The sequence below is a fragment of the Marmota marmota genome, unplaced genomic scaffold (assembly GCF_001458135.2).
Source record: "Marmota marmota marmota unplaced genomic scaffold, marMar, whole genome shotgun sequence".
NCBI classification, from domain to species: domain Eukaryota; kingdom Metazoa; phylum Chordata; class Mammalia; order Rodentia; family Sciuridae; genus Marmota; species Marmota marmota.
Genome location: NW_026000185.1, coordinates 11,276,028 through 11,301,883, shown reverse-complemented (window position 1 = coordinate 11,301,883; position 25,856 = coordinate 11,276,028). Strand labels below are relative to the sequence as shown.

The 25,856-nt window shown below is 56.6% G+C and overlaps 1 protein-coding gene across 1 annotated transcript in view; it reads left to right on the top strand.

Annotated features, from left to right (window-relative positions):
* Myh11 (myosin heavy chain 11) overlaps nucleotides 1-25,856 on the top strand; it is an 88,243-nt gene that overhangs the window by 41,925 nt on the left and 20,462 nt on the right. Inside the window, 18 exon segments of the mRNA XM_048790066.1 lie at nucleotides 1,511-1,603; nucleotides 2,961-3,024; nucleotides 4,632-4,730; nucleotides 6,355-6,498; nucleotides 12,243-12,338; nucleotides 14,745-14,863; nucleotides 16,213-16,365; nucleotides 17,294-17,467; nucleotides 18,414-18,587; nucleotides 20,168-20,282; nucleotides 21,127-21,320; nucleotides 22,336-22,457; nucleotides 22,549-22,618; nucleotides 22,708-22,868; nucleotides 24,072-24,180; nucleotides 25,487-25,618; nucleotides 25,701-25,817; nucleotides 25,819-25,845. Coding sequence (XP_048646023.1) covers nucleotides 1,511-1,603; nucleotides 2,961-3,024; nucleotides 4,632-4,730; nucleotides 6,355-6,498; nucleotides 12,243-12,338; nucleotides 14,745-14,863; nucleotides 16,213-16,365; nucleotides 17,294-17,467; nucleotides 18,414-18,587; nucleotides 20,168-20,282; nucleotides 21,127-21,320; nucleotides 22,336-22,457; nucleotides 22,549-22,618; nucleotides 22,708-22,868; nucleotides 24,072-24,180; nucleotides 25,487-25,618; nucleotides 25,701-25,817; nucleotides 25,819-25,845 — 2,163 coding nt within the window.

Genomic DNA, 25,856 nt, shown 5'->3' with positions numbered 1-25,856 from the left:
ATCAGCAAGCGTCCCCAAGTCCCGTCCCGTGGGCCTCCAGGGGTGCAATGTGGGGTGTGTCACCGCCCACAGCACCCCTGGAATCCTGGGGTTTGCTGGTCCAGGATGGACCCCCAGCTCCCGTGAGCCCCTCTCCCTGCCCAGCAACATGCCCAGCCCCAGAACCCCTGACCGAACGACCTAGAGACGCCCTCCCATCTGGCGGAGCAGGACTGTCGAGGCTCCCAGCGTAATGGATAGTCGCCGCTCGGCTCTGGCATGCTTCCCGCCCGGCCCCTTCCGCCACGATCCCAAGTTCTGCCCCAGCCCTGTCCCGTGCACTGTGTGTCCCCACGCATGTGTGTGCCGTGTGCTGTCTTCTGCATGCTGGGTGCTTGACCAGGCTCCGAGGACCGGCTTGGGCGCGGCGCACTAGCTTCGGTGGTGTGGTAAGGCCCCGGCTGCGCAGCACGTGACCTGTCCTGCTCGGACCTCTGCACAAGTGGACTCATTGCTAACATGGAGCTTGGGGGGCTGGCACTCAGGTCGGGGTCTTCCATGGCATTGGGAAGAGCACACGCGATCCGTGTTAGATAGACACTGAGCAGCGGTACCGTGGAACGGAGGAGAGTCCAGATCATTTGAGATGGGCTCCTGTGTGACCCTGGCTGAGTCACTTACCTGTTCTAGGCCATAGTCTCAGTCCATCAGAGGAGGCCTCGAGTTTAAAGCTCCCCTGACAGGACCCCCCTCACCCACCTGCTGGGTCCTCACTTGGGGCAGGCATGCAACCCCAGGTTAGTGTGCACAGGGGACTCCTTCCCCCGCCCCCAGGCCCAGCAGGACACGTGGCGTTCTGGTCACTCTCCATGGCTGGGGCGATTCCCCTGGGGGCTGGGATTCCGTGAGGCTGAGGCTTCTGCTCCTCTGGCTCTGGGGCTGCAGAGGAAGAGGGCATGAGGAACAGACAGGAGCCGCTGGCCTGTCCTGGGACAGCTGCCCGCCAGCCAGCCCTGCCCCCTGGGCCTGGAAGGACAGAGCAAGGTCCCCAGAGCCACGCTTCCGGGAGGATGGGGCGCAGGCTGCAGCGCCACGGGGCTAGGCAGAGCGGCGCGTTGCTTTCTCTGCATGACTTACCTGTTGGCCTTTCCCGCGGTCACCCAGCGCCTGGTGCACAGGAGCCTGCAGCGGGGGTCGCGGGCTGGGTACGGCCTCAGCTGCATTTAACTGATGGACGGAGCTCGGGCAGCCGGCTTCAGAGCTTTGGCATCCCTGGCGTTAGGCAGTGTGATGGTTTTCGGTGACAGTGACATTGCACAGATGAGTAGGCACTTATCTTTGAAAAAGTAGTCTTCATAGGGACCGGAAGTCCTAGCCATCAGAAAGCTCTTCTGAGATCGTCAGGTCTGGAGTTAGGAGGTGGGCGAGAACCTGTGTGTCAAAGGCAGAGTTTGGTGACAACATCTGCCTAGGGCCAAACCGTCAGGACCCAGGTCGCTTTCTTCAATAACTAAATGCAAATGAATTCTAGGGAGAGCTGGAAAAGCAACTTCTACAAGCAAATCCCATCCTGGAGGCTTTTGGCAATGCTAAAACGGTCAAGAACGACAACTCCTCACGATTCGTGAGTAGCAGCGCCACATGGGATTCTGGGAAACGTTTGGGTCCCCCCACCCTGAATCTCCCCCTGCTGAGGCTGCAGAGCACACGTGTGCAGGGGAATCTGGGCCCCAGGGTAGAGGGTACCTCACGGCAGCCTCTCCAGTCCTGCCCTGACCACACAGTAGGTCTCTCTCTCTCTCTCTCTCTCTCTCTCTCTCTCTTCATTGAGCAGCTACTGTGAATAAGGCCCTGTTAGGCATTCAATGTTCATAATTCATTTACTATTGCCTGAGCACCTACTATGTGCTAGGTACTCGTATCCAACACTCATTTATTCTGCAAAGCATGAATTGAGCACCTCCTCATGCACACACATCCTTCACCATTTATTTAGCACCTGTTGTGTATATCATTCTGGTAGGCATGGTTACCTGCACCATCCTCATTGTTTTTTTTTTTTCATTTGCTAAGTCAGTTTAAACTAAGCGCCTACTGCATACCAGACACTGAACCAGGTTCACAGGATCATGATGAACAGCTTTCACAAAGCTTGTGTCCTGGTTGGGGAGCTACCAGTCCATGAGGAAGGAGGTGCCATGATCTCACACAAGCTCCCCGAGGCTCCGAGGATCTCCCCGGAACTCGGGAGGTGGGGTTGATGACACAGAGACACGCACTCTTTTATTGTACAAGAGAAGCAAAGGCCTCTGTAGGAGAGTCCAGAAGACTCGAGTTGGGAGAGGCCGAGCCTGGGCTGCCCCTGCCCCTGTGAGCAGGAGCCTCTGCTGGCTGCCGGGCCCCCCTTGGAACTGTCCCTCCTGGGGCAGGGCTGGGGAAATGGTGGACACGTGGACTCTGCCCACCCAGAGCCGTCTGCGTGCACTCCTGTGCCCCTTGGCGCTGTGCCCTGCCTGCGAATCCTCTTCCCATAACTCACGTAACGCCCCCTTTCCTGGCCTGCCCCGCAGGCTAACAGAGCAGCAGGCCCTGCGCAGGACTGGGGCGGGGGGATGAGGGCTGGGCACAGGGAGCCTGTCCTTGACCGTGGCTCTGCCTCTCGGGATTGGCCACTGCGCCTGTCAGCCCCAGTGTTCCCACTGACATTGGTGTGGCCATGACGGACAGAGAGTCCTCGCAGGAGCCCGATGAGGTTGACCCGTGGGTCTGTCCGAGTGGCTCCTGCCTCCGCAAGGCCATGATCACTGGGCTCGGTGGATGCTGGTTCCCTCCGAGACGCTGCCCTCCTGGGAGGCCCTGAGGGTTGGCCAGGGTCAGCCCCCGCCCCAGAAGACTCCCTGGCATCTCGCTCCCCACTGGCCGGGGTCTGGGGCCAGGGGCCGGGGCCGGCAGCACAGTGAACCTCCTTTTCCTGTTGCCAGGGCAAGTTCATCCGCATCAACTTCGACGTCACCGGCTACATCGTGGGTGCCAACATCGAGACGTGTATCCTTTGGCAGGGCCTGGGTCACATGGGCGGAGAACCCCCCCCTCACGCTCTCGAGTTCCTTCCAGAACCTTCCTGCTCGCCTTCCCAGAGCCACCGGCCTTGGTGTGTCGGGTTGTGTGAATGCAGACCCAGGTGTGAGCCCCAAGCCGGTGTGGTTCTGGGTGACGCCTCCCTAGGCAGGCGACCTCGGTCATTTGCCTCTGTGCCCCGCAGGGCAGTGGGCATCGTAGGGTGGGGTGCCTGCCACGTCAGCAGGCGTGCAGCGCATCTCATCCTGGAGTCTGGACGGTGAAGAGCCGAGTGGGAAAGTTCTGGGCTGGGGACCAGGGCTGGGCTCAGGAGTTTCCCACCCCAGAAGCATCCAGGAGGCCCTCGGGCTCAAGGTACCAGATTCACAGCAGACCAGGACCCTGGTGGGAGGGACAGTGAACTTCAGCTGCGCTTAGTGCCCCGGAAAAGAGGGCCACCTGTGGAGTGGTGCTGCCCCGAGTCCAGTTCCCAGCTCGGCCCTGTTGGCCACGAGGCTGTGGGCAAGTTACTTAACCTCTCTGAGCCTCCACCCCCCCTTCTGCTCCCTGTAGAATGGGGGCGGTTCCCTCTCCTACTCTGTGGAGCTATGGAAGCTGTTAAATGAGGTGCTGTATGTGACCCATGACGTGGTATCTGATGGCTGGTGGCCGTTGGGTCACTAACTTAACCTGTGTGCTTTCCTATGGAAATCTGCCAAAATTTTCTCCAGAAAAGGGACATTTGTGAACTGATATTTTTAAAAATCTTGACAAATCTGGAGAAGCATCACAGCCAATGGCAGCTCCTTAAACCCAAGTGTGAGAACCAGGCTCTGTTTGGTCATGCAGGTCACTGGAGCTCAGAGGTCAAAACCAGCCCCGGCAGCAGAGAGGCCCCGTTTAAAAAAAAAAAAAAAAATTTTGATAAAACTTTGACGGCTGAAGGGCCCGAGGGAGGTCATTTCTTCTCTGTGTCCCCAGTGCCACTAAGTCAACTGTGTGGTCCCCGACCGGGCACGCACACGTTTCTCCCCTCTGGCCTCTTGTCACAGGCAGGTCCCCCCAGATGCAGAGATGTCTGAGATTCGAACTCGCCCCAGAGCCGGTGGCCTCTGTCCACTCAGGACAGTGCTGGTGTGCCTTGCTGTGGTGGTACCGCTGGGCTGCTCCAGGGCCCGGGAGGGCAGTGTCTGATAGTTATGGTGTGTGCACAAAGCTCTGTGTGAAGTCTGGAAGGTTCTGGGCTCTCCTGGGCCAAGGGCTGAGAAAGGGGCTGTTCTCACAGCGTCGCTGACCCGATGCGGCCCTTCATCCTGGGACGTGTCTGTCATCTTCTGTCTTTTCCTTGCTTCTCCCTGAGCCTGGTGACTGCCAGCAGCACCCGGCAGGCTCCCTCGTCCACGGGGGTGACGGTGTCCGAGGACTGGGTGGCCAGCCTGTGGGACACGGGCACAACGGCTCAGCCCTCCAGGGCCATCCAAGAGCCCCGTCCAGGGCCCGTCATTGTCCCCTCCAGTGCCTGGAGGGACAGGGAGAGGGAGAGGTGGGGTTCTGCGAGCACAGTGGCCCCAGGACCCTTGACTCCCCCGCACCAGATCTGCTGGAGAAGTCGCGGGCGATTCGCCAAGCCCGGGAAGAGAGGACCTTCCACATCTTTTACTACCTGATCGCTGGAGCCAAGGAGAAGATGAAAAGTGAGTCCCTCCCAACAGCCGTGGCCGGGCGGCTCGGCCTGCCCGTCCCCAGGGCACGGGGTGGGCGACCAGCTGTTCAGAGATGGGACCCACTTTGGGTGGCCTGTGGGTGGCTCTTGGCCTTCCCAGAGAGAGGGTGGCTTTTGTTTAGTCATCATTTACTGAGCACCTACTATGTGCCTCAGTGGACGTCGACTCCAATCAGACATCAGCTCTTTCACCAAATCCAATTAGACACACCCGCGCCACCAAGGAGGGCAGAAGACGTCACCTTGTTGCTCAGTTGACGAACCTTCCCGAGTGTGCAGGGTGCATTCTGATTTCATGAGGAATTTAGAGGGTGGAATTAAGGACTTTTCATTACATGAGATTTGAAAGTGACTTCGAAGCAGCCTTTGTAGGACAGGTCACCAAACTTTCTAAAAAGGTCACCAAACTTTGTAAAAAAGGCCAAGTGGCAGATCTTCTAGGCTTTGCTGGCCGTGTCATTCATGTCACAGTTGCTCAGCTCCTCCAGCGTCACTCAGATGCAGCCATAAGCTGGACCTAAACCACACAGTGTGACTACGATACAATGAATCTTATTTGCAGAAATGGGCTGTGTGCTGAGGTTTGCCGGCCTCTGTGGTAGGAAAAATTGTTTTCATGTAAAAGAAACATGCTTCAGGCCAGATTCCAGTAGGTCTGCAGCATATCATAAACTTGGACCATGTAGTCGTACAATTTAAAAGAGTATACACACAACAGAGCTAAAAACGGGGACTGAGCCGGGTGCAGTGGTGCAGTCCTGTCATCCCAGCAGCTCTGGAGGCTGAGGCAGGAGGATCGCGAGTTCAAAGCCAACCTCAGCGAAAGTGAGGTGCTGAGCCACTCAGTGGGACCCTGTCTCTAAATAAAGTACAAAATAGGGCTGGGGTGTGGCTCAGTAGACAAGTGCCCTGAGTTCAATCCCCAGTAACCCCTCCCCCCAAAAGGGGAAGGGATAGGTAGACGGCAGCATCGACTTCCTAGTAATAAGTTGAGGTCCAAAAGGTTATGAGAACAGCTTTGCTTCCTGTCCTTGAGGTCCAGAGCTGGTTACTTTGGTTAAGAACATGACTAAGTGAATGTGCGCTCCCACCCGGTGCCGGGGGGAGGTACTGCCGAGCTCCGTGGTGGGGTGTGACCTGCGACCTCGGCATGAGGTGGAGCAGTGCTGGGTGACAAGGGTCCTGGCTGGATGCCCAACTCCAGCAAGGGCGTGGCTCAGCGGCTCCGGTGCCCGTGGCCATGGGGTGGCCCAGGTCACATGTCCGTGAACCTCTGCCCTCCACTGAGCACCAAAGGTGACAGGCGGATGGGCTGGGGACTTGGGCTCCTGCTCTGCACCCTGCCTCTGGTCTTCCAGAAGTCAGGCAAGGACGAGGACAGTGACGCAGTCCCTGGGGCCACCTGGTTCTCCATGACAGACCTGGGAAGGGGAGGGCGCAGTCCACCCTGCTGGGTGAGAGTGGCCGTGGCTGGTGAGGCCACCCACGTGATGACTCGGAGCAGGGCTTGACAGTGTCCAGGCCTCGAGAAAGAAGGTGACGGCCGAGACCTGGCCCAGGCCGCGTCTCACGCCGCACACTTGTCCCTCCTCCAGGCGACCTGCTCCTGGAAGGCTTCAGCAACTACACGTTCCTGTCCAACGGCTTCGTGCCCATCCCGGCAGCCCAGGACGACGAGATGTTCCAGGAGACGCTGGAGGCCATGGCCATCATGGGCTTCACCGAGGAGGAGCAGCTAGGTAGGCTCGTGCCCGGGGCCAGGACACCCCGCCCAGGGTCCCCTGGAGTCCACCCGGGACCTCGAGAAGGCCCCCTGCTTATGCCTTGTTAGTGTTCTAGAAGAGCAGCTTAGGCTCCTACAGGTGACCAGGGCGGCTTCAGTGGACACTCGTGATGCCAATCAGCTCAGGGCTGCTGTCCTCGGCTGTGGCAGGATGTAGGGACCCAGGAGGTTTCCCTAGAACCTGGTCTCTCGTCCTCTGTCACCGACAACCTCGTCTCTACGCAGCCCTCAGCACGGCTGCGCTCCAGCCTCATCCCCGGGTCTGTGTCCAGGGGGCAGCACGAGTCCTGCTCGGGTCCCCGAATGGGGTCTGTCGACTGGTGGTTCCAGGTTGAGGTGCCCTGTGCCGAGCTCCTCGTGATGGCAGGCTGTGGATTGTTCCGGAAGGGGCCGGTGGTGGCGTCGGAGAGGCTTTCTTGGGCTGCAGGTGGAGATGCCAGTCTCTCTAGGATTGGGGGCGGCCAGCAGGGTGGGCCGCTAGAGCTCTTTCAGAGAAGGCCACCCTGGCCACAGACCCACCCGGTGGACCCTGCCATCAACCCAAGGCCAGGGAGCACTTGGGGCCCGAGGACAGGACAGCTCAGAGTCTTGGCCTGACGTTGTGCTTCCGGAAACACTTCTCCTTCTGGGCCGGGTGAGCCCCAGTGGTCAAGGTTAAACACGAGGGCAGGATGGTGGAGGACTCCCCTCTCTTCCCACGCCCCCGCGGTCCCCAGAATGTCACTAAGGGCTGAAATGCAGGGCAGGGGAGGGGCAGCTCCTCTGAGATAACCGGAGGCCCAGAAAAAGAAGGTCCCGAGGCTCAGCTGAGGGGTGGCTGCCGTTGGTGGCTTTTGGCCAGGGTCCCACGGCAGAATCCAGCACCATGGACTCCCCAAGTACAAGTCACTGTATTGGGGCGATGGGTCAGTTCTACTTCTAATCTTGCTTTTTAAAAACATAGATGATTAAATACTTGTTTTGTGCCAGAAATATTCTAAATCCTATTTTTACCCCTCCTTAAGGAGGTACCGGGGTGTTCAATGTAGTCTTATATAAATAGTGAAAAGAAAAAATTGGGACAAACTGAAATGTTGATCGGTGAAGTATTTGTTAAATCATCACCTGTCCTTGTGAAGGAAACCAATTTAAACTGCTTTGGAAAAACACGGGCCTCTGTGGAAATGCTTACAGTATATTTAAAGTGAAGACGTTAGGTGACAAGTGAATGAGGGGCTTTATATGCAGCATTTAACATCACGACAACCTGTGAGGCAGCTACTGTTATCCTCAGTTTGTTGATGGGGAAGCTAAGAAACAGAGAAGGACACACTTACCAAGGACACACAGCAAGTTGCTGGTGGAGCTGGGGCTCACTCTTGGGGCTTTTGAATTCCCAGTCCCTGCTTTTGTCTGTGGAAAGGGAGTTTTGATCCTTTAAAATTCTGTAAAAACTCTTGTGTCAGGACCTAGTGGAAATGGGCTAGAAGGATCCGGGTGTGTTCTCCAAGTGGACCCCCCGCTGCCGGGTAGTAGAGGATGCTGAGCTTTGACCAAAGACCATTCCCTTCTCTACCCACCGTCAGTTCTTTTGATGGCTTTCAAAGTGAGATGGCAGCCTGGTGCTTAGCAGGTCTTCAGCTCCTCTTGGTAGGCTCCCTTTGAGCCACAGAGAGTGCCAATCCCAGGTCCAGCACCTGCCCACAACTTAACCATAGGATTTGTTTCCCTGGTATTTCATCTTTAAAGTTGTCCTCTGCTTTGGGCAAGTGAGGCTGGAGCTTTACTTAAGGTGAAGTTTCCTAATAAAATAAATTTAAGGAAATAGAAGTGAATTTAAAGAAGAAAGTGAAGTCAATAATAGATCAGACAGTGCCCGGAGCAAGGTCACGATGATGAGCCGTCGGCAGAGCTCCTGGGACCCAGACAGACCAGGGGGTGTGCTGGCTTCAGGTCCACCATTCCTCCACCACGCCATCCACACCAGACCACAGGGGCTGGGGGCAGCTCGGGGGTACACACACGTGTACCTGGCTTCCCTCCCCAGCACCACACATGTGCACGCGCGCGCACACACACACACACACACACACACACACACACACACACACACGAGGCCAGAGGAGAACCAGGGGGCAGGGAGGAGTGTCAGGAGCAGCTTGAGGCTGCAGGTGACAGGGATTCCCTGCCATGATCTTGGAATAACCGCAGAGTCACCACAGCCCCAGAGAGCGAGCTGGAAGGGACCTCGGAGACTGGCGGTCCAGCCACCTCTGTCTCAGTTGGGACAGGATGGCAGCTAATGTTGCTGGGCACTGGCTGTGTGGCTTAATCCTGGTGACAGTCCCATGGGGAAGGTGTTTTATGGGTCTTTAGATGGTGAAACAAAGGCCCAGAGAGGTGGATAACTCACTTGAGGTCACACAGCTGCTAAGAAGAGGGCCAGGACCTGAGCCTCTGCGGTCAGCATCCGCATCCGGGCACTGAGACCCTCAGGGCTGTGGAGATTCGCGACCCCACCTTAGTCATTGGCACCTGATGCTACTTGCGGTTGTATCTGTATCGTTGTTCTGTCTGTATTATTTTTATGTGCAGGGTCGATTTCTATGACTCTTCTCACTCTGGGCTTTGTCAAAAATGATAATTTATATGAAATCACTAATTTGATGCCTAGTTATATTGATTCTAATAAACACCTAATTATTAAGATCTTTTTTTAAAAAAAGTTCCAATGGATGTGGTGGCACATGCCTGTAATTCCAGACACTCTGGAGGCCGAGGCAGGAGGATTGCAAGTTCGAGACCAGCCTCAGCAATTTAGTGAGGCCCTAAGCATCTTAGCGAGGTCTGTCTCAAAATAAAAAATAAAAAGGTCTGGGGATGTGGCTCAGAGGTTAAATGTCCCCAGGTGTTCCATCCCCTGCACCAAAAGAAAAGAAAAAAAAGTCCCACATGCAACTGAAACCATCCGTCCCGCAGGGTGCCAGCCATCGCCCCTCCCTGCTGGTGGGGCCACGTGCCTGTCCACATATCTTTCCACTCATCCCTGTGGCCTGGGTTAGTTCACCACCCTTTGGTCGTTTCTATGATCACATTAACTGCATCAGAAAATGCAGATCAGTAGCCCCTGGGCCTGCAGGAGAGAACTTGGCCCCCACGACCCTCACAGCTGACTTTTAATTGGTTTCCTACATTAAAATGTGGGCAGATTTCACATAAGAACCTGGGTTGGCATCGTCTTTGGGAAAATTAGAAGTTCTGGCAACACCTGGCTTATCTCCTGGGGACAACAGCACAGTCACTGTCCCCTTTGTGTGGGGTTACAGTCCCCCAGACCCCGTCAGTCCCCTCTGTCCATTTAGGCCAGTTCTCCATGAGGGGCGAGTTTGCCCCCCAGGGGACATTATAGAGACTCGGGAGACATTTTTGCTTGTCCCACCTCTGGAGGGGAGCATGCTGTCATCTAGTGGTCAAAGACCAGGGGTGCTGGACATGTCCTTCCGGGGTGCACAGGAAGCTGCCCACAACCAGGACGGTTCGGGCCCCACGTTTCAGTGAAGCCAAGGGGATGAAGCCCTGAGTCGGGTGGTCATGGGCTCTGCAGGCCTTCCAGCAAGTTCTGGTGTAGACCTGCACTTAGAAGTCAGGGGTGCAGCGCTCGGCAGCTGACAGAGCCCCTTCACAGCGGTGGTGGTGAAGGAGCCTGTCTTAGCAGCTTCCCGTCAACCGCAGCTTTGTGCTCGGTGCCTGGGAGCAGCCGGGTGAGGGCCAGCAGCTGGGTCTTCCTTCCGCTGAGTGGGGCCTGGACCCTGTGTGTGAGGACAGCTGCTAGGAAGGGCCTTGCAACCCGGGGTTTGGCTTTAGGAACCAGAGAAGGCTGCTATCTCTAGGCTTTGCTCCTGGAACACAGAGGCTTCTTAGAATCCAGAACTCTTGGCCACTTATTCCCGAGTTCAGCTAAGATGAGCATTTGCTTTAATTAGTTATCTGTCTTCCACCATCCCCCCATCCTGCCCCTGACCTCCACATCTGTCTAGCCTCCTTTCAGCCTTCAAACGTTCATATCATCTATCGCTCCATTCTCCATCTATCCACTCATCCTTCATCTGTCATCTTCCATCCACCCAGCCTCCACCCACCCACCCAGCCTCCATCCACCCATCCACCCAGCCTCCATCCAACCTCCATCCACCCATCCACCCAGCCTCCATCCATCTATCCACCCATCTGTCTATTCATCCTTCATCTATCCATCCTCTTCCATCCTCTCTCCATTCATCTGCCATCTATCACTCCATCCTCCATCCATCACTCCATCCTCCATCCATCCATCACTCCATCCTCCATCCATCACTCTATTCTCCATCTGTCCATTCTTCATTTACTCATCTCCCATCTATCTACTTTTCATCTTCCGTCCATCCGTCCATCACTTCATTCTCCACCCTGCACACATCCATCTGTCCGTCATGCCTTCTTCCTTCCCTCCCGTGTGTCTGGATCCCGGACTCGGCTTTGGGAATGCCAAGGTGTTTGGGGCACGCCCCCACCTAACAGAAACGCCTGGCCCTGAACAGATTCCAGCGCAGAAGCCATTTTCACAGTAACGTGAGCTGAGTACGGAGTCCCGAGAGTTCTGGGAGCTCTGGGAACAGAGCTTTTTTGTCTGAAGATATATCTAGATGATAATTGGGAAAAATTTCCCACCTTCTTATCCTAACTTGAGCCTCTCATACATCCAGTGGGGTATGTTAAGAAGCGTAAGGTTTTAAAACAACTCTTATTAATAAGTGAGATACATTTAGAAAATCACGTCTATCCTAAATGTACTCTTCAACGAGTTTTTATAAACTGGACACACCTGTGGAACTAGCACCTGTTTTTAGCTAGACGCCACCCCCAGCCCCTCCGGACTCCCGGCCAACAGCTTCCCCTAGTTAGGTTAGCCATCGCCCGACCTCTAACGAGGTGGATTCGTTTTGTCTGTCTTGTACTTTCTCTGAATGCACTTACAAGGTGTGTTCTTGTCTGCGCCTGCGTCCTTTGTTCAGCTTCTTGTTTTGACGTGTCAGCTGGGTTGTCTGTAGTTACAGATCACTCATTCTCCTGACCTGCAGCAGGGGTTGGCAAGCAGCTTCTGTAAATTCCACAGAGTAAATATTTTAGCCTCCATGGGCCAGACAATGCCTGCTGCAGCTGTTCAGCTCTGCCGTTGCAGCAAGCACACAGCTCCAGACACTGCGCCAATGAATGAGGGTGACTATGTTCTAATAAAACTTTATTAGTAATAGCAATCAGTGGGCCACATGTGGTCCATGGGCTGGAGTTTGCCAGTCTGTTCCATGTAGCATCATTTTAGCAATGATCTGGAGCCATTCAGTCACTGTCTGGATATTCACTGTGTGTGCAGGGAACCAGCTAGTTCAGCTCTGTCCTCCACACAGGAGCTCAGGACTGAATCTCCTCGTTAAAAAAACATGTAGGTGGGCTCTGGTCCCCAGTGGCTTTGAGATTGCAAACCTGGCACACCTTAGTACTTATGCTTAGTTCTGGCATACCTTAGTACTGATGCTTAGTACTGGCACACTTTAGTACTGATGCTTAGTACTGGTACACCTTAGTACTGATGCTTAGTACTGGTACACCTTAGTACTGATGCTTAGTACTGGCATACTTTTGTACTGATGCCGTATCTGATCTGCTCTTCTCTCCTCACCTCAGCCATATTGAAGGTGGTGTCATCCGTCTTACAGCTTGGAAATATTGTCTTCAAGAAGGAAAGGAACACAGACCAGGCATCCATGCCGGATAACACAGGTACTCGCCACCTTTTCCCAGTGAGGGAAGTCCCAGAGGTGGAGGGAGGGTCCCCTTCCGCCATTGCCGGTGCGGCCATCCTCCTCCTCTCCGTGTTTCCTTTACTGTGGATTCAGCTACCTGCGGTCAGCTGGGTGCAGAAATGCAGAACTGCACAAGAAGACGGTTTGAGAGGGCAGGACCACTCTTACATAACTTCTTTTTTTTTTAATGCATCTATTTTATTTTTCACACTCACATAACTGTTACTGCAATGTATTGATTGTAATCAATCTAGCTTATTAGTCATGGTTGCCGACTTCTTGATGTGCCTGATTTATAAGTTAAACTTTATCATATATGTGTTGAAGAAAATATCTGTAGGGTTTGGTACCATCTGTGATTTCAGGCATCCACTGGGGGTCTCAGAATGGGTGCCCCATTCACAAGGGGGCGTTTCTGCACCTCGGGGTGAGGGCACCCAGGAGATTCACAATGGCTGGACTAGGTTCTGATCGCGGACTTCTCTCTCTCATCAAACTTTTCATGGCTAAAAACCCGATGGTGGGAAGTTCCTAAAGCGGGGTGTTTTAGATCAGGTGAATTCTGAAGGGGTTCATCTCTCCCAAAACCCTCCACTCGTTTGTTTGTTCAGTATTTCTTGAGCGCCTGCTGTATGCACTGGACACAGTGGGAGATGAGCCGAGACTGGCCCTTCTTGTGGTGTAAGTGGTCCTGTCAGGGGGACCGTCCTCCAATCTCCCGCCAGATGAAACGCGGGAGGCCGAGTCGAATGTGAATTTCAGTAAACAGCAAACACCTCTATCACAGCCTTGTCTGTTCCAGTCAGGTTTTGTGTCTCTGGGACCAACACACATGACAAGAACAACACAGAGGAGGAAAAATTTATTTTGCTCCTGGATTCGGAGGTTCAGTCCCTAGTCAGCCGAGTCCTTCCCACTGGGCCCAAAGTGAGGCAGAAAGTCATGGCGGAAGGGATGGTGGAGGAAAGAGCTCAGGACACGGCCAGCAGAGAGCGCTCCACTAAAGAAAGCAAACACACATCCCAAAGGCACACCCCACGCCCACCCCCTCCAACTCACCCCACCTGCCGACAGCACCCAGTTAATCCGACCGAGTGGATCAATCCACTAACACAACTGCGTCTCTCATGACCCAGTCGTCCAACCTCCAGACTTTCTGGCATTTTCTCACACATGAGCTTTTTGAGGGGCACCTCAGATTGAAACCATAACAATGTCCCATGGAGCATCTGAGAACTATATTAATATGATTGATTAATGGTATTAATCTGAAATCACATTTAACTGGGAATTCCATTGGTTTGGTTTTTTTCCCTTCCACTAAATCTGACAACCCTCCCTGGAAACAAACAATTCTGAGTGTCTCGAGACCACAGGCCGCCATGCTTGTTGGAGGCTGAGCTGGGAGGTTAGCTGTCCCCGCGTTCCCTGAGCCTGGGCAGGGGTGCCAGGGCTGCCGTCCTTGCCAGCCCACCAGGGCTCACTCCCGTCAGACCTATCCCGTGTGTTCACTTCCCAAATGTGGCAAGGTAACCGGACCCACTCTCCCAGAGAGAAGTTGGGGAAACGAGAAATGGAAAAAGAATCCTTGGAAAGCGATGGTGAGAATGGTCCTGACAGTCTCCTACTCAGTGTTGCTCTGACATAAACCATGTGATTGACAAAAGCCATGTCACACTGTTGACATCCTTCTACACACAGATTCTTAACACTTGCCATTGTCTAGATGGCTCCCCCCCCACCACTGTGACAAACAAAAACGTCTCTGGACTTGCCAAATGTCCCCTAGGGACACACTCATTCCCACTCGAGAGCCACCGGCCTAGAGAGAGACTGTTCCCTTTCCCTGCTGTTTGCCTTTCGGTTTCCATGAAATTAGGGCAACGCGTCTGTCCACCCCCCCATACTGATGGGCGTGGCAGCGGTTTCCGGCATTCTGCTGCTGCGTTGCTGTGACACGTGTCCTAGAACACTGGAACGAATATTTCTTGAATAGCTGCCGTATGTCAGGCCCTTTACAAACCTCACCTCGGCTGTTGGTGTTGACAACTGGACAGGACACCCAATGGCTGGCCCCTTACAGAGCTGAGGAAGGCGCGGCTCCAGGAGGTTGACTGCCTTGTCCACAGTCACGTGACTTGGAAGTGAGCAGGGCAAGGACTTGGACTTGGATGTATCTGACCCCTGTCCCCTGTAGCTGCAGCCCACCCCAGGTTTGCCCCTTAGCAAAACACTAAGGGGACGTCACTAGGAGCCTGGTTCTAGGACTCTTGCTGTGCTCACACACGAGGCCCTGTGTCCCAAGAGTGGCCTGCGCAGAGCACAAGCGTGTGTGTGTGTGGGTCCTTTGTGACACACTCGGGATGCTTCTTTCCTCATCCAGCTGCTCAGAAAGTGTGCCACCTCATGGGAATTAACGTGACGGATTTCACCAGAGCCATCCTAACCCCACGGATCAAAGTGGGACGGGACGTGGTACAGAAAGCTCAGACTAAAGAACAGGTAAGATGTTCCTGCCATTCATTCCTGCAGAGTCTCCCGTCTACCCACCCACCCACCCACTCAGCACGCGTCCAGCCACTCAATGTCCATCTAGATATCCTCCCACCCACCCATCAATTCATTCACCCACCCACCCATCCATTAATCCATCCATCCACCTATCTACCCACCTACCAATCCATCCACCCACTCTTCCAATTCCATCTACCCACCTGTACGATATCCATCAACCTGCCTTTCTTCCATTTATTCATCCATCCACCAGTCCACCTACCCACCCACCTGACCATACACATACATACACCATCCATCCATCCATCTGTCTGTCCATCCATCCATCCATCCATCCATCCATGCATCTACACACCTATCCATCCATCCACCCATCGATATATTAACCCACCCACCTGCCCATCCATCCACTCACCCCCCCTTTCATTCATCCAGCTACTCTCACATTTAGCACCCATCTATCCCACATCCATGCATCTACCCACCTCCCTACCCATCCATCCACATGTCCATCTATTTAGTCATCTACTTATTCACCCACCCACCTGCCCATCCACCCACCCACACATCCAACATCCATCTATCCATCCGTGTGTTCATTCACCTGTCGACCCCCCCATCCACCTGTCTAGCCACCTATCCATTCACCCAGCTGCCCACCCATCCATCATCCACCCACCCAACCACCCATCCATCCCTTTATCTCGCATCCATTCAAAACTAGAACACTCGAGGTCCCCGTCAGGTTTTGAGGACACAGCGCTAGCCAAGAAAAGCAGAGCTCGCTCTCATGACCTCATGTTGACCTCTCAGCTATGGTCTGTGGTCTGACGGCAGACTTACCTGTGGAAATGCCCGTGGACCTTTTCTAGAGGCAGGTGACTACCTCCAATGATCCTGGGATGAAACAGCCTCCCCGGTTCCCCGAGAGGAGGCATTCACGACCCACAGGATCACTCCTTGGGCCTGACTGTGCTTACTGCTGCTTTCCTGCTGGTGACAGACATGATACATTTCCCTTCTTGTTTGTTGGTTTATTTTTTAAAGGGTTGATTAAAGGTAAGGGGAGAGGCATATGGTGGTACATGCCTGTGATCCCAGCCACTCAGGAGCTGGGGCAGGAGGATTGTAAGTTTGAGGTCAGCCTCAGCAGCTTAGACCCTGTCTCAAAATTAAAAAGGACAGGGAAGTGGCTTAGAGGAAAGCACCCTGGGCTCAATCCCCAGTACCAAAATAAATAAATACAATAGGAGGAGAGTAAAAATCTGAACCTGCAGTCTGTCCCCGCTGTGAAAACCCAGCCCGCTGGAACATCCAGCTCTCTTCCTCCCCTGCAGGCCGACTTCGCCATAGAGGCTTTGGCCAAGGCCACCTATGAGCGCCTTTTCCGCTGGATACTCAGCCGTGTGAACAAAGCCCTGGACAAGACACATCGGCAAGGGGCTTCCTTCCTGGGCATCCTGGACATTGCTGGCTTTGAGATCTTTGAGGTACAGCTTGGTGGGATCCTGGCAGCCCTGGTCCTGGTCCTCTGGGATGAGGCTGTCTCCTGGACAGATCCCTGGGTTGGAGAAAGGCATGCACTTGCCCACTGCAGAGTGGAAAGCTGTCTAGGTAGGGTCAGAGGTGTGGTGCATGAGAGGCAGAAATCCCAGAGGGAATGTAATAGTTTGCATAACTAAGACGCCCAGGGGTACCGGAGCGTCCAGCAGGCAGGGCCTGACCTCTCGCCATCTTTCCCTCTGCCTTCCTTCATATTGGCCCCATTCTTAAGTGGGCTGTCCCTAATGGTGGCTGTCCCTAATGGTGCCACAGCTCCAGACTTTCTCTCGGCAACCCTGGCAGAAAAGACTGTTTTTCAACAGTTCCAACTAAAATCGTGGCATGGAGTCTCACTGACTCCTACTCACCCGAGTTGGGCCCCACGGTCACCTCCAAGCCGAGCAAGCGCTGTTTTCAAGGTCTTGCGGTATTTTGTGTAGTATAAACACGGTTGGTTCCTGGAGACCACTCCCATGGTTTGGAAGAAAACTCTGAGAAAGAAAGGGATCTGGGAGTGATGGAGGTAGAAAAGACGCCTCCTGCAGAATTACTGAGTCTGAGCCTCAGTTCCCAGTCTGTAAAGTGGGGATGAGAACTTGCCTTAGGGGTTGTCCATCCATAGGTCATTCTGCGATGGAAAAGATAAGGGTCTTAAAGCCAGGCCATGTGGCTGGGGCTGTGTCATACCTGATGGCCTCTGGGCAGCCTGTTGGGCCCTAGCCCTCTGGGTGCTGGAGTGGAGCTCCTGGGGAGGGGGCGTGGCCTCGGGGCTCCTGGGGAGGGGGCGTGGCTGCTGGGCTCCTGGGGAGGGGGCGTGGCTGCTGGGCTCCTGGGCTGGACCTTCCCGCTGGCGCTCAGCCCCCGCGCGTCCTGCAGGTGAACTCCTTCGAGCAGCTGTGCATCAACTACACCAACGAGAAGCTGCAGCAGCTCTTCAACCACACCATGTTCATCCTGGAGCAGGAGGAGTACCAGCGCGAGGGCATCGAGTGGAACTTCATCGACTTCGGCCTCGACCTGCAGCCCTGCATCGAGCTCATCGAGCGGCCGGTGAGGGGCGGCACGGCCGCGGGGCGCGCAGGGCACCGCGCTTAGCTGCACGTGGACCCCTGGCTCGCCCCCTCCGCGCACCGCTTCCCCTCACCGAGCCCCTAGGCCAAGTCTGTGACCTAAACCACACTTTCCGCTAACGCACATTCTATCGTCACAGGTATTGTCCTTTTCCAAAATGTCCTCTCTCGCTCCTCTTCTTTCCCCCCTTCCTTTCCCTCTCCGACGTGCTCTTCCCCGAAGGTGGGCGTCTGTCTCTTCTGTTCTCTGCTGTACCCCAACTCCCGGAAACCATCGTAGGTCGACAGTAAACAATGGCTGATAAATATTAACTGAGCACCTACTATGGGCTGGGCCCTTCTTCAGGGGCTGGGGGTGTAACTGAGACAGACGGGGATCCCTCCCTCCTTGGAGGAACAGTGAAACCAGAAAAATAAAGCAAATAAAACGCCTTCAGGGCCACTGTGGAGAGAGATTTGGGAAGAAGGCCAGCTATGGACAGGACAGTCAAAAAATGCTTCTCTGAGACCGAGTCAGAAGGGCAATGGCACGTGCAGATTTGGCCATGCTCCTGAGGCCTTAGTCCAGGCTGTCTCGGCCTCAAGGAGATGCTTGACTGACAGCAATCCTAGGGGGTTTGATGAGTGAAGAAAGCACCTAATTTGTTTGCAAGGACTTGCAATCTCCGAGTTGTCCACTAGGGGCAGCAGCAAGCTCCTTCCCTCATTGGCTCTGCCTTGCACCCCAGGACCATTCACTGTCCAGGGCTAATTTCAGGATAGTTTTGGGGGGTAGGGGCCATGGGGACACAAATCCACCTTATGCAGGCAAGTGTGGTGACAACAGGGGAGGCCTATGCAGTGTGCTGGGGGGGGGGGCTCTCCCAGTATTCCTGAAGCGGGAGTGACCTGCCTCGCTGTGACTCCTGCCCCCTTGTCCTCCACAGAACAACCCTCCCGGTGTGCTGGCCCTGCTGGACGAGGAGTGCTGGTTCCCCAAGGCCACGGACAAGTCCTTTGTGGAGAAGCTGTGCTCAGAGCAGGGCAACCACCCCAAGTTCCAGAAGCCCAAGCAACTCAAGGACAAAACCGAGTTCTCCATCATCCACTACGCTGGCAAGGTACCGGCTCACCCAGCGCCCCCTCTGTTCTCGAGACCCAGGTGGATGATCAGACCAGGGATGATTGGGAAGTGGCAGTACCCTGGGGCTGGCTGGAAATCCCAAAGACACGTAGCAGCTCACACTCAGCCAGGGCCTGTGTATGATTGGTCTGTGCATCTGTAAGGGTAGAGACTGCACCCCTCCAGTGTATTTCAAACATGGCAGCCAGGCTCTTCTTTCTTGGATAGACTCTGAATCCTGCCTTCTGTGAGTTAAACCCCCAAAGAAGGATCAACTAGAATGAGGTGACCACTAACTCTACCTTGGGTTTAACCAATGTCCCCGCCATTGCCAGCCTGTTCCCCCTGGGGAAGTCTACGGCAGTTTTCTTCCTCCTCCTCCCTGACTCCATCCTCCCCCCCCACTCCATCCTCCTTCTCCCCACTCCATCCTCCCTCCTCCCCCCACTCCATCCTCCCTCCTCCCTGTCCTCCCTGATCACCATGTCCTGCCTGTTGACACACAGGACCTTGCCTTATGGCTCCTGAATGTCCTGAACAATGTAGGAAGGCCCTCGCTTGATCTGGCTTGCAGAATCATTTTATGAACCCCACCCCCAGTAACCCCACTGCATTGTGAGACCAGCGGGTGACAAACTACAAGCCCAAGGGTCAAATCTGGCCCATAGAGTGTGTTTATAAATAGTTTTATTGGGACACGGCCAGGCCCATTTTCTCACAGAAGGTCTACAGCCGCTTTCGGGCCCCAAGGACAGAGCTGGACAGTCGTGGCTCACCAAGTTGGAAACATTTATCCTCTAGGCTCTTGACCAACGTGCCCCGACTCTGCCCTGTATTCAAGGGAGATTATGCTCCTTTAAGTGCACAGAGGAAACACTTTTATCTTTCTGGCTTCATGCATGTCTCTTCCAGGCCCCTCTCAGATCAGGCCTGGCCATCACCTTGACAACCCACATCCCATAATAATCCTCCAGAGCGGAATCATCCGCTTCTTTCATTTCAAGGTCACAGTAATAAGATGAAGGCTTTGGCCAGGAATTCCAAGGGCCTTCAACGTTTGTGTGTTGGGGTGTGTGTGTGTGTGTGTGTGTGTGTGTGTGTACACCCAGGGGTCAGAACCTCCAAGTTAAAAAAAAAAAAAATCATGTTCCCCAGAGACTGGGAAGGAGGACCCCAGGCTTAGTTCAGAAACTCAGTTTGTCGTCAGGGCTTCCCTGGGTGAGGGGGACGGTGGGTGTTGGGAGGACTCTGGCCACCCACAGGCCCATCCTTAGCCTTTTTATAACTCCAGGGCCTTGTGCCCCTCTCTGGAGAGAGGAGGTGCCAGGGGAGGGGCTGCAAGACCCTGGGGGAGGGAGAGGCCCTCCCTGCAGTGGCCACGGCTTGCTGACCCTGCAGTGCTCGGGGCCCTTGATCCATGGGCCTCCCTCATGGTGTCGGTGGAGACCCGTCATGGCGGCTGCAAACGTCCTTTCCTCGCTGACCTTGGGAGATCTGGGAGGGAACCTGGAGGCCCTGGGTCCTGCCGTTGGTGTCTGACTGGAGAGGGTACCTGACCGGTGCGGCGGTCCTTGGCAGGTGGACTATAACGCCAGTGCCTGGCTGACCAAGAACATGGACCCGCTGAATGACAACGTGACTTCCCTCCTCAATGCCTCCTCAGACAAGTTTGTGGCCGACCTGTGGAAGGACGGTAAGGCCCTCCTGGCTCTGGAGGCTGCCTCCAGGGGGAGGCTGAGCTCCTCAGTCCTCTCTCTTCAGCTGCCCCAGGAGGGGAGGCCTGTGCGTGGGGCAGGGGAGAGGACCCTGTTGTCACGTGCTAGTCAAACACTCCACCTCTTGCTGAGTGGTGGCCCCGAGTCCCCTCAACCCCATACCTGGACCCCAGGGGGCAGGTCTGAGGTCAGGGCTCAGAGGAAACGGTGACCAGGCAGGCGGGTCAGACTGCCCCAACTGAGGTCAGAAGGACATGGCTTCATTCAGTCTCGTCTTCGCCACGTACAGGCAGCCAGAGGACCAGAGCGGGGTGGGTCTCTGTTTTGGTCATGGTGGCCCCTGGGGCCAAGCACATAGTAAGTCCTCAATGAATGCTCGTGTGGGGAGGAAGGTTGGAGGCTAGCCGGGAGACGGGGGCCTGCGTGCCCTGTCTCTCATTCCTGCCCTGGGAGGCAGATGTTCTGGTGCCACCTCCTGTAGAAAGGGAGGCCCAGGCACAAAATGGCGCCAGGCCAGGGCTCCTCGTGGTGAGCAGCAAGGACAGGTCTCTGATGAGGGCGGAGGACGTTCCTTCTGCCACTCGGGCACCCTTGGGGTTTCCCAGCGTGACACTACCAGCCCACCCCCACCCGCCTCCCCTTTCTGCTGCTGGAGGTGAAGGCGCTGGACAGGAGAGGAGGGGTCCTGGGTTCTCCAGGAATGTCCTCCACCCAGGAGGCCTGCCTCACCCGCCACCCTCTGGGCCTGGTCCCCTGGCCTGTGGCAGGGGTGGAGGCCCTAGGAGGGCCGGAGGCCAATGCCACCCTCAATGTGCCCCTCAGTGGACCGCATCGTGGGGCTGGACCAGATGGCCAAGATGACCGAGAGCTCGCTGCCCAGCGCCTCCAAGACCAAGAAGGGCATGTTCCGCACCGTGGGGCAGCTGTACAAGGAGCAGCTGGGCAAGCTGATGACCACGCTGCGCAACACCACGCCCAACTTCGTGCGCTGCATCATCCCCAACCACGAGAAGAGGGTGAGCCCTGCCTCCGGGCTCCCGGCCCTGGCTGCCCAAGTAGCCAGGGTGCCCCCGGGCCCACTGTTGGGGGACATGGGTGGCACTGAGGCACACCAGGGTAGAGGGCCAGGAGGGGACGCCCCCATCTGCACCCAGCCCCTGCCCACCGCAAGGGCTCCGCCTGCCGTGGGTGGAAGGTCACGTGGATGGCCGGGAGGGAGCCGCTGTGGCATATAGCAGGTAGAGGCCAGGAGGCTGCTGGACACGTGCAGTGCTCCTACGGCAGACCCTCTGGCCCTGGATGTCAGCGGAGCTGAGGTTGCGGAAGGTCTGGGGTGGGGGGTAGACACCCAGGCTGGGGACCACAGTGATCATCATGAGAACGCCCTGAGCTGGGCCCCACAGCCACTCAGGACTCACAGAAAGCCCCTAGAGAATCTGGTCCTGAGTCCGCGCAGGCGTCCCCTTGGTGAGGTGTGCGGGAGGCAGAGGCGGCCCAAGGGGCTCAGGGGTGAAAACGCAGGGTGGTGGCAAGGACCTTAGCTGTCATCTCACACTGACGTGATGGCGGGGGGTGGGGCTGGGCAGAGGGTGGGTGGGCAGAGCCTAGATCATGGAGTCCCTCGGGACCAGAGCTTGGCCTCCTGTCCCTAGGAAGCCATGGAGGGGGCGGGGAGTTTAAGCAGAGTTGGTTGTGGTCAGGTGGATGTTCTAGAACAAACGAGGGACCGAGGCGGGGAGGCAGGACGGCAGGGAGAGGTGGTGACGGGGGAGTTTGGAGGCAGGAGCTAGAGGGTGGGTGACGGACAGGAGTGAGGGGGGAGCTGGGGAGGAGAAGCCCATTTTCCAGCCAGAGACGCTGGCACCCCGAGGACAAGGAGCCCAGGGGACACAGGGGGCCCAGAGGGGGGCCGCTACATTGCACAGCTTCTGCCGAGCCTCGTCTGTGCCTCTGTCTTACCCCACGGTCTGCAGGGGGGTCTGCCAGACCTGCGCCCTGGCCCACGGTCACTGTCCTCTTCTGCCCCCGCAGTCGGGCAAGCTGGACGCGTTCCTGGTGCTGGAGCAGCTGCGGTGCAACGGTGTGCTCGAGGGCATCCGCATCTGCCGCCAGGGCTTCCCCAACAGGATCGTCTTCCAGGAGTTCCGCCAGCGGTGAGCCCCGGGGGCCGTGCCAGGGGCACTGCGGGCAGCCGGGCTGGGCAGAGTGACGGGAGGCACCCGGTGACTTCTGCTCTGTTTCCAGCTACGAGATCCTGGCAGCGAACGCCATTCCCAAGGGCTTCATGGACGGCAAGCAGGCCTGCATCCTCATGGTGAGCCCCCGCCCTCCCCAGCCCCTGCCACGTCCAGCCGGGGGGACCCCGGCCCAGGTGACAACGGGGCTCCTCTCCTTCCCTGGCAGATCAAAGCCCTGGAGCTCGACCCCAACCTGTACAGGATCGGACAGAGCAAGATCTTCTTCCGCACCGGGGTCCTGGCCCACCTGGAGGAGGAGCGGGACCTGAAGATCACCGACGTCATCATAGCCTTTCAAGCCATGTGTCGCGGCTACCTGGCCAGGAAGTAAAGACGCGCCCTGTACCCCGAGGTCCCCCTGGCCCCGTGTCGCGGGTCCCTGATTTTTCAGAAGCCACGTGTCTTAAGATCTTTCCTGGTGAACAGCAGTTTTTAGTGGAGTGGAAAGAAATGGTCCCCTCTAAGTTAGAGCACGGGGAGGGAAGACGAGAAGTCCATGTTCTCTGGAGTGTAAGACCCGCGCTCTCATCCTGGCCCCCCACTTATGTCCTGATCAACCGTGGGCAGGTTACAATACCTCTCTGAGCCTTGGGTTTCTCCATGGGAATATGAACATGATCGTCCCTACCTCGTGGAGCTGGTCATGAGGAGTCCGTGAGAGGACTCCTGAACAGGCTTACAACAGAGGCTGGTGGTCATTTGTAGAAAATGTTAGGATATGATAATCTGGAGGGATGTTTGGCCCTACCAATATTCCCCAAGTCCAAGTGGGATTCAAAAGCCAGGACGCTGGAAGTCCTGGTGCCCTCTGCGCTATGAAGCATGGGACCAGGTGAGGCTCAGGTGCCCCTAGGACAGGCCCAGGCCCAAGAGCCTTCGGGGGCTGGTGGAGCCGCTCTGTCCAGAGCGAGCATGGTCATGGGGCATAGACCTGCCTCATCTGCAGAGCCCTGAGGGGGTCAGGCTGATGCACTGTCACTGGACCCAAGACGGCAAAGGCCAGCTCTGGGGAGCTCTTGGTCCAGCAGCAGACCTAACTTGTGAAGTTTAGTAGCTAAATTCCCTGTTGCCAGCCTCCCCAGCTCCAGAATAACTGGGGCAGTTTAATTCTTAAAACCTGTGCCCATCGAGATGGACCCCTCCCTGCCCTGTGGTCCCCCTCCCTGCCCTGTGGTCCTCACACCCAGTTTAGCCCTTAAAGGAGGCATGCGGAGGTGGTGTCGAGGGCTGAGGTGTCTCAGGTACAACCAGGGAAAGAGCAGGTTGGCAGGACAGGTGGTGGCCCTGGGGGAGTGGTAGTCCGCAGCGATGCTGTAGCACAGGTTCAATTTCTGGGGGTGTTGGGATCCCAGCTGTGAGTCCAGGGCATCTTGTGGGTCTCCCTTGCCCCCTGAGAAAGGCTCTCGGATCCCCTCAGGGGGCTAAGCCGGGACAGTCTGCAGAAGCTCAGAGGCTCTGGGCTGGAGAGGACGGTGCAGGGCGTGTGGACCACGGGACGTGGGCTCCTCATGGCCCCTGCTCCCTCTCCAGGGCCTTCGCCAAGCGGCAGCAGCAGCTGACGGCCATGAAGGTGATCCAGAGGAACTGCGCCGCCTACCTCAAGCTGCGCAACTGGCAGTGGTGGCGGCTCTTCACCAAGGCGAGTGCGCGGCCCCCTGGACCTCCCAGGCCCCCCAGGTGGAGCCCACACCCCTCCTGCCGCTGGCTCTCCACCTGAGAGGGCCTCCTCGGGGCCTGTGGGTGACGGCCACCACCTCCAGGCAGATCCAGGGCGTTCCCATCACCCCTCACCTGGGCCTCTGTAGCCCGCCCACCTCCCCCTGTGGCGCTGGGAAATGCTGGTCTCCGGTCTGAGTTTCATCAGGATGCGAGGTCAAGTGCGCGCTCCCGTGTTGGGCCGCCTCTGGGGACTGGCCCTCTGCATCAGCATGGTGACTGGGAGAGCACATCGTCACCCGTATCCGCGGTTGTGTCTTTTCTCGTGGCGAGTGGACCCAAGGCCTCTGGCCACAGCTGGCTCCAAGAGCACCACCTGCAGTGTGCCCGCCACACAATGCCATGCCCAGCTGGGTAGACCTGCTGCCCCCGGGGCAGGCACACGCTAGGTGGTGGGGAGGCAGCTGTGGACAGGCCTCACGGCCCCTGGCCTTGGGAAATGACCCGCTGACGGTGGGACCCGTCAATAAACAGTCATAGAAACAAGGAGATAAAGGCGACTGTCATGGTCAGCCAGGGCCTGGGGCCAAGCTGGGGCTTAAAAACAAGCCCATGAACTACGCTGGGGGAGCCGCTTCTTGGACACGTCCATCCCCATTGACCCGCCTTCTGACAAACTATCCCAAGAAAACCACGTTCAATGAAATCAGGTCTCCCTGGGTGGGCCTTACTGACAGCAGCGGCAGGTCAGTGTCCAGCCCTGGGCACAGGGACGTGTTCACCCCTCGATGGAAACATTTTCAACTATTAAAAACAATGGCCATGTAAAAATAACGTCGTAAGAACGATGCCCAGCCTGGGCTGAGGAGGAGCCTGTGGTCTCGGGTCATAAGGCAGACGTGAAGCGAGGCAGGACGCGCTCGAGTCTGTTTTTAAACATAGGAAACAGTCCAGGGAGGGAATATAAGCAATGCTGGCCGTGGCCTTGACCAGGAGGCCGGAGGCGAGGGCCCCGGCCTTCCCCCAGCCTCAGCAGGAGTCCCCTCTCGGCACAGGTCTGAGGCAGGGAGCAGGAGACTGTGGCACTGCTGGGGAGTCCCTCCACCTGGCCACTGTGACAGTTTGGGGGGGGGTGTCCTGTGCCTTCTGTGGGGTTCAGTACCGTCCACCAGTGTGACGACCAACGGTGTCTGCAGACACGCCCAGTGTCCCCTGGATGGGGGTCAGGGGCAAAAGCATCCGTAGTTAGAAGTGTCCATCCGACACGAGCCTCGCCGTGGTGTGCGCAGGTGAAGCCGCTGCTGCAGGTGACGCGGCAGGAGGAGGAGATGCAGGCCAAGGAGGACGAGCTGCAGAAGACCAAGGAGCGGCAGCTGAAGGCCGAGAGCGAGCTCAAGGAGCTGCAGCAGAAGCACTCACAGGTGGGCGGCCGGCCGCAGGGAGCCCCGGAGCCCGCCAGGCCAGGGCGCAGGGTGGGCTCACGGCCACCTCCTCCCGCTGCAGCTGGCCGAGGAGAAGAACCTGCTGCAGGAGCAGCTGCAGGCGGAGACGGAGCTGTACGCGGAGGCCGAGGAGATGCGGGTCCGGCTGGCCGCCAAGAAGCAGGAGCTGGAGGAGATCCATGCACGAGATGGAGGCCCGCCTGGAGGTTGTTTGGCG